General features: G+C 38.6%; 1 protein-coding gene across 5 annotated transcripts in view; it reads left to right on the top strand.

Moving 5' to 3' along the window:
• The window catches only part of hibch (3-hydroxyisobutyryl-CoA hydrolase), a 119697-nt gene that overhangs the window by 11847 nt on the left and 95254 nt on the right, over nucleotides 1-12596 (top strand). For 4 of the 5 annotated variants that reach the window (XR_009445935.1, XM_048534306.2, XM_048534305.2 and 1 more), the window contains 3 exons: nucleotides 2078-2120; nucleotides 5154-5291; nucleotides 12191-12275. Coding sequence is in view for 4 of the 5 variants with exons in the window: in XM_048534306.2 (XP_048390263.1) it covers nucleotides 2078-2120; nucleotides 5154-5291; nucleotides 12191-12275 (266 nt within the window). In the remaining variant the exon portion in view is untranslated. Of the gene's footprint in view, nucleotides 1-2077; nucleotides 2121-2279; nucleotides 2317-5153; nucleotides 5292-12190; nucleotides 12276-12596 lie in introns of those variants that run through there. The other variant, XM_059647167.1, reaches the window with a different exon arrangement.

Genomic DNA, 12596 nt, shown 5'->3' on the forward strand with positions numbered 1-12596 from the left:
ATGATAATTGAAAATATATACATAGTTCACGATTAACGCTCCTCAATTTTGAGTCAGCGTGCATGTTTGGACCTCCCTTTCCATAAGAAATCTGATACTCCACAGTTGCTGAGCCACTAGGCTAACAATAAACTATAGTCAGCTACTGTTCAGAGGGCAATCAGGAGAAGATTTCATTGCGTTTTTGAGATTCATGGCAAAACCCAATCCGAAGAATCTGTTGAAGCTGCATATGATGTTGTGAAAGGGATATTTCAGAAGACCAAGAAAGACGCAACCAAACAAGAACAAAGTGTAGAATTGAAGAAAAGCCAGACCACACGTCCAGTGATTTGGCTGAGGACACATTTTAAGCACCAAAAACATTTGAAATCAGACAATTTATTACAGTACAGCAGAAAACCAGTTATTCCAGGTTCCCTTCTGGAAGATGTAATGGATTGGATACACAGGCATTGCCAGGTGCACAGCCAAGGCCCAGATCTCCTGCCTCATTGTTAAATTTGCAATTGTACAGAATCACCAAATTTGGATAATTACCTGAAGGCAAATCAGGAACTAAAACTTTACAATGTTTGTGAGAAGAAGCAAATACTCAAGAAATATGAGCAGTTCAAACCTGTTGAGCTCATTTAGGAAGGTCTAGTTAAAGTTGTTGGGTGAATAAACTGATGCAACAGAACCGTGAATGCCAGTGACAGTGTTCAGTGAACAGCAGTCTTCCACTAACACAACTGAATCTGAAAAAGTCTGCTTCACCAGTCAACCAACATAAATGGTAACTGGAAATGCCCAAACTAAGTAACAATTTGAGGGAGATAAACTGCATATAACTCCAGGGGAACCAGACCAATGTCCGCGGATGCAGGACACTGTCAAGAAGTAGAAATTATCAAGTTATGCATCCAGGACAGTGAGCAAAAAGTACTTTTTCTAACTAAGTGGAAAGTACCTGTTCTGAAAATCCAGGATGCTAAAAGGAGGAAAATATTTGTTTCAAAAGAGCTTCTGATTTTCATGTGCATTCACAGGATTAAAGGTATTTCAGATAATGTTAAGAGACAAATACACAAGTTAACAGATTTGAGTTTCTCTGAAGGAATTTCAGAAGACTAAATAAAGTTCCTTTAAACAACATAGTGGACCTACAACAATGTCTGTAACAAACAATGTCCTCTGCAAATGATGTCAGTGAGATAAAAGATCTTCGAGTGAAGAAATAATCCGTAGACAGAATCCAGGTCAACAGCCCTGATGCAGATGACCTTCCATTCTTACAAGTCTGGAGAGAGTGTGTTCTGTGAAAAATGCCAAATGTTCAGACTACCAGTATTCGTGAAATCAGATACTTGAAGAGCGGCAAAGTGTCATAGTGCTTGGTGCTGCTGTTTGAGAGTGCCAGGGAAGCGGATTCCGTTCCAGCCTTGGGTGACTGTGTGGAGTTTGCATGTTCTGTCTTTGTGGGTTTCCGTTGGGTGCTCTGGTTTCATTCCGCAGTCCAAAGGTGTGAATGTTACGTGGATTGGTCATGCTACGTTGCCCTGTAGTGTCCAGGGGTGTGCAGGGTAGGTGGATTAGCCATGGGAGAAAGAGTCATATGTGAGTTTTCAGAGGGAGTGTATGTATTATGTTCTGGCTTCCAAAAGCTCTAATCATTTTGCCTGATCAAATTATTTATTGCTATTGTGCAGTAAACCATTTTTAATTTTAAAAAAATGCCACTTTTGTAGATGCTCTATGAAGGTGTATTCTCTTCCACTAATTACTAATTGGCACAGGCCAATTCAACCACGAAGGAGGATTGATTGGCGGTAAACTATCCCATAGAACCCTTACCCAGTGGCACATACTGGTAAAGGTGCCAATTACCACAAGGTACCAGAAGAGTAAGAAATAGGCAGGCACTCACAGACATTTGTTATAATCCATGCCATCACTGCCCCCTCGCCCAGCTCTAGATATATTTGACTAACAAAAATCGATCCATCTGAGTCTTGAACTCTTCAGTTGTCAACTGGTAAATAATCTGAAAGTCTGACTCAATCATTAATCGCTGTTGTTTTGTTCTTTATTTTAGGCTGACGGCTCTTTCGAGATTACAGATTGTACGGCAGCATCTGGTATGTGTGCACTGATGTTTGTCACTTCATTGTCCTGGGTTTGTATTACAATGTTTCAAAAATTAAAATGGATAATAAAAGTAGATTGAAGAATAGTCTCCAAATTGATTTAGTTACAAGGGTGCCTACAGTTATTCTCTTCCTTTTATCCTGGAGCAGCAATTATCCAAAAGCTACCATCGCTCAAACTATTCAGGTAAAATGACAACACTCCATTAGTTACAGAGGCATGACTGTATTAGTACAAGAGGTACAAGTCAATGGTTCTTTTCTGTGCAGCAGTTATGTACAAGTTTTAAGTGATTTTTTAGAATAGAAGATTTATGTTTTAAGAAATGTTTTCTTCAAATAAAAGTACATGTTCTTTAAGGCTAAAACAGTGGAACTGGAGGAACACAGTAGACCAGGCAGCATCAGAGGAGCAGGAAAGTTGATGTTTCGGGTGGGGACCCTTCTTCAGAAATGGGGCAAGGAAAGGGAGCTCAGAAATAAATAGACAGAGGAGGGGGTGGGGCTGGAGAAGGGAGGTGGGATGGTGAAAAGTGAATACAGGTAGGGAGTGGTTGGCTTTGGTCAGTGGTGTGAGAGGGCTGGATGCTGGCTGGACTGCTGTGTTCCTCCCAGCTGTACACTGTTATCTCTGACTCCAGCATCTGCACTTCTTGCAATCTGGGTTCTGTAAGGATAGCTGTTGTCAGCGAAAAGAATCGTTCGTATTTGCATGATGATGCACCAGGGGGAGCACAGAGTGAATGAAAGTTCCAACCAATGAATTTACTTCAGTTTGTTTATTTTAGTATTAAAAGTTATGGAAAAACAAAGTTTTCGTATAAGTGGAAACTGCAACATTACATCAGCTTTCAGTTACTCCAAAGCTCAGTCTTCATTCACCCTTTGCTTCGTTCTCCTGCAAACCATCTGCACCCATAATACATTGTTTTGCAGTTAACCTCACTATTTTTGTAAGTGCTATATTTACCTTGTAAACCGTACATTCCTCTCTTCAGCCCAGTCTTCCGAGTATCATATTACTCAATTACTGTTGCCCATGAGCTTTCTTGCAGTTTTGGAGAGTTGTTTCTGCCAGAAACAAGAACAATATTAGCTTCACATTCTCCTTGTGGAGTACTACTGATCAAATTCCCAAGACCATCTGAGGGAAAATATGCTATAATTCTTAAACTGATTGTCTAAGATTCCTTTTATCCATTATTACATGTGGACTGATAAACCATGTAAGTAGAATAATAAAATTAACAAAGTTGCTGGAAATGCTAAGCAGGGCTGGCAGCATCTGTGCAGGAGAAAACAGAGTTAACGTTTCGGGTCCGGTGACGCTCCCTCAAAACATAACTTGATGCTGCCAGACCTGCTGAGCTTTTCCAGCAGCTTTGTATTTGTCTCTGATTTACAGCATTGGCAGTTCTTTTGGTTTTGATGAATAAAATTAACAAATTAGCATGCTCTTGCAATTTATTTTACAGAAGATTAATGTGAGTGGTTAATGTTGCCATTCTACATTTTACTGTGTGGTGATGCTGCCATTAAACTTACTGTAGTATTTTTCGTGAACAAATAAATCTGACAATGCAAACGTGTTCATATAAATCTGGTTATTTGACCATCACCAATCATTTTTGTTGTCAATGTAGTCCTTTCATTAGATGTTTTGAATTTAGCAGAGTTGAGGTCATCTTTTGAAGCTATTTGCATTTTGAACAACTTTTCTGTACTCCTTGCACTCAAAGTTAGGGTTACAAAATTGTTGATATACTATGCTTAAATGTAGATTCCAAATTGGGTTGCTTAGAACATTTTAATACATGGAAGCATGTTTCAACACAGTAATTAAATGCCTAGTCTTTTGCATTATCAATCTGTTTTCCATTCTAGTGTTGAATCCATATTCTGTGTCCCTTCCTTTGTTTTCTTATCACTTCAGCAGTTTCAGTAGTCAATGCATATACAACAAATAAGTCTTTGACTTGTTGAGATATTTCAGTGAATTCAGTTATGGTGTTTTTTTATCTTGAGTCTCTTTGGCAATGGTAGTTGTAAAATAAATTGCATAGCACTTTCACAGAGCAGACATTGTTCATATCTTCAAAATATGCTCCTTCTGGCTTGATGAACACACCAAACTACTCTGAGCATTAGAAACAAACTGCAGATGAACTGGTATCTCTCAACCATTTTGCAAACTAAAGGCAATCGATGAAACTTATATTTTTGCTAAGCAAGTTAAAAGCTGATTGTAAGCATAGTTTTATGGCATACAAAATTGCACACTGAGTGAACCGCTGAACTATTAACTTAATATTTGCTTGCAATGATATCACTGCTGTTGTCACCACATGGCAGAATCATAGTGATTGCCCTGTGACTTTATCGATGAGCCTTGTCAACACGCATGGTCTTTTTTATTCTTATTATGTTATCCAGAGGCTTAGCTTCACACAGGTCTTATCAATAGACGCCATATTGTTATTAAATAATTGTCAACATTTGCAAATGTAAAAGACCAGTCTCCATACAGGCAATGGTAGCATATTTGTGAATTCTTGCAATCTGCCCTGAGACAGATACCAACACACAATCTTCAATGGATAATTACCTCAGTTCCCCAAAGGACAATTTTTATGTAAGAAAATACACCAAGATGCTGTGGCTTTCTTATGTAAATGTAAATACAAATAATCCAATGCCATGAAGTAAGGACGAACAGACAGTTTTTCCAGTGTCCTGATCAATATTATTCCTTCAAACTAGGCCTTGCTGTGTACAAATTGGGTATGTTTCCTCACATAATAATAATGTCCAAAAGTATGTTCTTACTTCCTGTGTGAAAAGTGCCAAATTGAGAGAACCTTGAGTGATTAACTTGGGATTTCAAATGAAAATGGGAGGGTGGCTGAGGGAAATAGTTGACATAAGGTCTGAACAGCAGTGAACTATCATGTGGAAGTAGCTTTACTGAAATAATTTCAATGTTGCCATTCAAATACTATTTAGATTTTGTGCTCTGTGTCTTAGATGTCTACAAATGCCAATCTGGAAAAGGAAGTGATCTTGACAAAGTCTGGATCTACTGGAATAATCACATTAAATCGGCCAAAGGCCCTTAACGCTCTGAACCTTTCCATGATCAGACAGATCTACCCCCAGCTTAAGGTTGGTGTCATTTCTTCGTCACTTGCCTGATTTTAAAATCAATGGTACACAGTATCTGGTTTCAAAATAAAGGTGTAAATTAAGTATCTGTTACTTTATCTATGAATGCATGAATATATTCATTTTTCAGTAGTGCAGTGTTTTATCAACCTATTGAATGCTCCAAACTCAAGCAATTAATGGCAGCATGTTGCTGAATCACAGAATTGTTACAATGCAGATGGCTATTTGGCCCATAATGTCTGTACTGGTTCACTAAATGAGCATCATGAATTTGTGCTTCTTCCTTTTTCCTATATCCCTGTTCGTTATTTCTATTTTAAGCGCTTATATAATGCTGTTGTGAGTACGCGATTGAACCTGCCTGTCCCATACTTCCAGGCAGACCATTCTAGACTTGAACCACTTGCTGCATAAGGAAAGCTTGCTCTCCAATCACATTCACTTTCTGCAAATACATTAAAAATATGTGTTCTCTTGTTCTTGATTCATTTTATGAGCAGGAACAATTCCTCCCTGCATAGTCTATCCCAATATCTTGTAGTTGTGAAAAGTTAAATGGAATCTCCCCTTTGCTGTCTCCTGTAAGGAAAACAATTCCAACTTCTCCGATCAGCCTTCATAACTGAACTTTCTCATCCCCGGAATCAATCTAATAAAGATTGTTTGCACTGTTTCCAATGTGTTCACATCCTTCATAAAAGGTGGTACCCAGACTGTGGCAATGCTGCAGCTCTGGTCTAACTGATAATTTTGTAAAGCAATACTTCCTGCAAACAGCTATCTTCCATCATTGAATGAGCCGATTGTCTGGCACTTTAAATAAAGGTTGCTATTGCTGGAGGTTTAAGTAATTAGACTGAGAGTTTCTTTGATTTATTTCTATCCCTCTTAAACTGGAAAGCAAGCATAGAAATATGCTCTAAATCTCATAGACAATTACTGCGGAGAAGGAGGCCTGCTGGTCCATCATGCCTGCAGTGTGCCAACAAATATCTGACTCCACTAATCCCATTTTACAGCATTTGACCACAGCCCTGGATGTGATGACTACGCAAGTGAATACCTAAACACTGCTTTATTGTTATGAGAATTTCTGACTCAACCATCCTTCAGACATTGAGTTACAGACTCCCACCACACTCTCACTAGAAAATAAAAGTCTTACACACTCTCCTGTTAGACTTTGACTTGTTAGTTTATGGCCATGCCCTCTGGTTATTGATCCATCTATTGATGGAAGGAGTGTCTTCCTATCCACCCCATCTATCTGTCTCGATGTAATATGCTTCCATTAGGTCACCTCTCAACCGTTGTTCCTTCAGAGAAAGCAAGCATGATCACTGTTTCTATCTTGTTTCCAAACATAACGGGAGGTACACCTTTGGAATGAAGCTCCTCCCCATACAGTCTGTATTTCCTTCTAAATGTTCTGCTATTTTAACAGTTGATAAGCTGGCTGGAATCAGAGATATAACCACATTGCAAACTCATTCTGTGACCTGTTTTAATTTTTGTTGCTCTCCCCAGACTCCTGATATCTCCTCTGCGACCTGCAATTTTGTCTCATGTTAAATTAACTACTGACAGCACTCTGGTACACTATCCAAATTGCCTGTCTTTATACTGAGGCCTAGACATTATGTATATTGGCAGGTTACTTTGCAAAAGTGGAGATATCACACTCAAGTCCCATTTAGTAGTACTTAGCAGCACAGATCCCTGAACAGTGACCAGGAACGGAATTCTGGACTGAACTCTTTTATTTTGCTATTTCAGAGGATAGCATAGAAATTGTAGTATGTTCCTGTGTGTAGTGTTGTCATACAGCAAGCAAACATTTAATCCTACAATAATTTTCCACAACCACATTGTTTAAGACTGGGTCATGAGGTTTCCTCATATGTTGAAAGTTTAAATTGTTTCAATATCCAATTTTGTATCATTTTCAGATGTGTAAGTAGCTTTGGAAGTAGACCTCAGCTTGTATCTCTTGCCTTGAATGACATGTAATGTTAGGTATTAAAATGGGAAAAAAAGAGAAGTTGTGTATTATTTGTTATTATGAGCTCAATTACAAGTGTGATCTTCTCTGCCATTGAACACCACTCAGAAAAAAAATTCAGTCAACGCATCTATCTTTTCTACTCCATTTCCAATATTAATTTGGGGTTCTTCACACTCTTTGAAGGTGTTGTCTCTCAAACTATGACCATCTCTTTGGCTCCTTCTTTCAATGTGCTGAATCAGATTTTCACCTATTCATTTCACTTCTAACTCTGCATTGTCAACCCTTGAAGTGCCTATCCTCTTCCTCATCAACATGCCATCTCTTACAGATAAAATACATGATTGCAGCATTGTGCATGAATGCTGACGAAACCAAGCTTCATCTCTTCATAATATTTCACAATTCCTCCATTGTCTTTGTGTTGTCTATCATTTAGTCCTGGGCTTCAAGCTTCATATCTTTAACACCAATCTTATGCACTTTAATCTCACTGTCATAGGCTCAACCAGATTTGAGGTTGCAGACTTGCACGCCAAGCAGCGTGCTTTGTTTGCAGTCGTTTCATAACAGCATCAGTGTGCCTCCAGTGAAGCATTGGTGTCCTGTCCCACTTGTTATTTATATGCCGCAGTTTGCTGGGATGCCAACCACTCCAGCAAATTGTGGCATGTAAATAACAAGCAGGACAGAACACCAACGCTTTACCAGAGGTGCACTGACAATGTTACCCATCAGGCTGACGAAACGTCTGCATCAAAAACGGTGACCACGTCTACAATCTCCAATCTGGTTAAGCTTATGACACTGAACTATAAATCTTATCAAACTTTCAACCAGATCTTTTGCTTTGTTGACAGCATTTTATTCTACATAGCCTTATTTCTACACCCATGAAATAGGCAATTTTGATTTCCATCTCAGCCCAGCTGCTGTGAAAACTTTGCTCTGTGTCTTGGTTACCTAAAGAATTACTTAATACAGTACTAAAACTTTAATTTCTCATCCACCACCTTCAGTAAAGTGCAGTTCTTTCCAAACGTGTCTTACTTCCATCCAATCTTGCACAACCTCCTACTGTTATCATCATTTTTACTCTGATTCCCATTGTATTTATTTGTGACGTAGATGATGGGACTGAAAGCCGTATATTTAAATTCGATTACACCGAGACAGATGGTATCATAAGCAGTTTATATTGAAACAAGAAAATTACAAAAGTGTAATTTTTAGATTGAGCACGAAATTTGTAAAATTGATACAGATTTCAGTGTCGGAAAATGAATGAGAGTCGTTACTTTGAATAGGACAGAATCTTCTGAATGGTCAAGACATAGAAACAGTGTAGCTCCAAAGTAACTTGTATATCTACCTACCACTTGAAATTTTGTGGATAGTTGCTACAAATAGTCAAAAAAATCTAACTGGATGCTGGCCTTGATATCTAGAGAATGAAATTGCAAGGGACTAGAAATTATGCTACAGCTGTTCAAAGTCCTGGTTGTACATAGCTAGAAAACTGTGAGCAGTTCTGTGCAGAGAAAGTAGGAACTGCAGATGCTGGAGAATCTGAGACAACAAGGTGTAGAGCTGGATGAACGCAGCAGGCCAAGCAGCGTCAGAGGAGCAGCACGGCTGACGTTTTGGGCCTAGACCCCCCTCCAGAAGATCGAATGGTCTAGGCCCAAAATGTCAGGCATCCTGCTCCTCTGATGCTGCTTGGCCTGCTGTATTCATCCAGCTCCACGCCTTGTTATATCAGCAATTCTGCACACCCCACTTTATGTAGGATATATTGACCTTGGAGGGAACTTAGAGTAGATTTACCAGAACGATACCCAGGATGCAGGAGTTAAATTACAACAGGAGATTCTGTAAATGAGGATTGCATTTACTGGAATTTATATTAAGTGGTGATTGATCTCAGTTTTCAAGATATTAAGGGGAGCAGAAAAGTTAGATGGAAAACTATTTCTGCAGGTTGAGAATACAAGAATACAAGGCATGCTCTGCCTTTTGTGAGGGAAATTAGAAAAAAACCTACATGCAATGGGTAATAAATTTTTGAAACTGCGTTCTGCACAGCAAATGACACTAGATCAATTGTAAAGTTTAATCTGATATTGATAAATGTTATCTGAAGGAAATCAAGATATGGGGCAAAGGCATCAATATTGAGTTATGTCAGAATCAGGCTTAATCCTATCAAAGAACAAAATAGACTTGAGGGACTGAGTGACCTCCCATGTTCTGAAGGTGAATCTGAATAACTCAAATTTGAAGGGATTTAAATTTCATGTATTTGCCCTTCATGTCAAATTTCCTCAATTGAGATTATTGGTCTCCTCTCTGTTTTTTGTTCATTTGATTCTGGTTTCCTGTGTATTTTGAGCTTGTTCCACCTTCCTCACTTGTATTGATTCCCTGACCACCCTTCCTAATATCCCAGTCATTGATTTTACCTCTGTTTCTTGATTACATCACTGTAATGCACATGAGAATAACCTCAGAATCGTTGAGGTGAAATGGGTCTGTATGAGTTTATTTCTGGATGGCGATTAGGACTCAGTTGCAACTCTCATCAGCAACAGCAGCAACTTAGATCTTTTAGTGTCAGAAAGCCTCAAGGTACTTCGAGAAGCATTCTAAAATAAAGCATGGCACAGAGTCACATAAGAATGTTTCACGTCAGATGACCAAAAGCTTGACCAAGGAGAGAGATTTTAACGAGCCTCCCAAAGAAGGGAATCAGGTTAGAGAACTGTAAGGAGGTATTTTAGAGCTTAAATCTAGGCAAATGAAGTCACAGCCTACCAATCCTACATTCATTGGTTAAAACTGATGATGCTAAAGAGGTAAAAATCAGAGGAATGTAAAGGATGTGGGACTGAAGAAGATTTCTGAGATAAGGAGGGGCAAGACCACTCCCACTGAAAATTTAAAATAAACATGAAACTTTTACAAATCAAGATGTTGTTTGACCAGGAGTGAATGTAGGTCAGGATAGAACTTTTTGCAAGTTTTAAAAAAGTTCATTCCTGGAATCTGTGTCACTGGTAAGGTTAGCATGTGTTAAGATACAGGCAGTAGAATTTTGTATATCTTCAGTCTCCCGGTAAAATGTAAAGCCAGCCTGGAGTACATTGACCTACTGAAGCCTAGAGGGGAAACAAAACTGGAATTTGGATTTCAACAGCAGAGGAACTGAGATGAGGCAAAACTGCGTGATGCTAGGAAGGTGAAAACAGATGGTCACATATGAGGAGAGAAGCTCAGCTTGGGGTCAAATATGTTATGACCCACTCGAGTAGTGCACAGTAAATCAAATCTTGCTGTGCCTGATTTGTACCAAGTGTTAAAGTTTTATTTTAAGGCATTCACAGTATTTCAATTCAAATGACTTTCAGATTGAGGTTGGTGGAAAGCAGGGACCAGGTTTCTGTACCAAATAAGAGTGCTTATTTATTTTAAACAATTAGATTGTGGCTAAAAGTAAATAGATATAAATCACTGGTGCATAACACAGTCTGACAAATAAGTACAGAAAATAGATTACTGGTGGGAGTAGAAAAAACTGGAAAGTCGATCCAGCGTGGAGGTGCTCCTACTTCGGCTGACTAAGCCTTTGGTATTCACTTGTCCTTCACTGGAAGCTTCTAATTCAATTTGAAAATGTTAACTTGGAAAAAAAATTGAGTTATCAATTCCAAAGTCATAGTTCACAACAATTTCGAAGGAAAGGTAACTAGTTTTCTTTAGGTTTAAGCAGTTTTTTCTTAAATTGTAGAGAACAGTCACCTTCCGCTGAAGGGAACAACAATACACCTGTCTGTGTGAATCTCTAAATTGTTTGCAAATGCAACCTGTGCAGTTAAGCTTCACTTGCAATCAAAAGTCAAGGAGTTGTTTACCCGCATATTACAGGAGATCCTAATCACAAAAAAAGTTCACAGTAGATATCGAATTCTTTGTAGTAAAATTACACAACCATCCTAATAAATTCCTGTCTTTTTTTTAAAGCAAAAGCAGTTGTTTTTCCTTTAGATAACGCTATTTCTGAAGAAAGGCCCCCAACCCGAAAAGTCAACTTGTCCTGCTCCTCTGCTGCCTGGCCCGCTGTGTTCCTCCATTTCCACACTGCATTATCTCTGACTCCAGCTGTTTTTCCTTGCAATCCAGTTTTCAAAGATGCAAAAAAAAAGTTTAAAAAAAATTGTTACAAATGTGACACCAAGATTGTGAACGAACTAACTTGATGTCCAACGGTCGTCAGTAGAAGAAGTGTTCAGAGTTAGGGGATTGATTTCAAACAGGAACACAAACCGTTGCTTCAGTCTTTACAGAGTTCAATTATGTACCATTTCTATACGATTTGGATTAAGCAAATTAACTGCCTGTAGTCCTTTGATAGTCTAACCCTTGAATCAGATGTTACAAGTGCCATGAGTGATTTGCTGTTTACTCTAAGCATTTTTCTGGAAGTGTTTGGACCTTGCCTGGCACCACCTTCTATTAATATGGCAAATAGTACAAAAGATAAGTCCTGTTCGAAGGATATGGTTGCCTATTTGCTTTTCACACAGCAGTTTGACTAAACTGCTTCAGTACTGTATGGTGACAGGTGAACGGCTACTGACCAGAGTAGCTGAGATTGTTAATAAGTGTGTCTGTACATGATTGATTTTATGCCATTTATAGCTGACTCACTTTTCACCGATTTGCATACAAAGCCTGAATGAAGGAATCAGTGATTTGTGTAGAAAGATGGCGTGTTTTGATAAGTGTGGCACATACATATTGTACTCACTTTGGACTGATCCTTGAATTACTTGCTTAATGGGTCAAATTAATATTCCACCTTTCCAACTTAAATTTAACTTTTTTATGACAGAAATGGGAGCAAGACAATGAAACCTCGCTGGTGATTATTAAAGGAGCTGGAGAAAAAGCTTTCTGTGCTGGTGGTGATATTAGAGGTAGGTCTAGGTGTAAGTTCATTTTATATTTTATTACAGGCAGTTTTTGGATTTTGTACATTGTCACAATTAATGTACAAGAATGGACAAACCTGAAGTGCACATAGAGTAGTGACCACAGTCACCAATATCTGCCTAATCACAAAGCTGACCAATCGTATCAAACTCAGTTAGTGATTACCTATGAAATGCAGCTATGTCAACACTCTTATGGCTCTATAACTTACTTTCCTATTTTAAAAAGTGGATTGCAGGCTGCATTAATGTATAATTCCAATGTTATGTAGCTTCTACTGGAAGCATTTTTTTATGCCAGAAATT

Source organism: Stegostoma tigrinum, chromosome 7 (assembly GCF_030684315.1).
Source record: "Stegostoma tigrinum isolate sSteTig4 chromosome 7, sSteTig4.hap1, whole genome shotgun sequence".
NCBI lineage: Eukaryota > Metazoa > Chordata > Chondrichthyes > Orectolobiformes > Stegostomatidae > Stegostoma > Stegostoma tigrinum.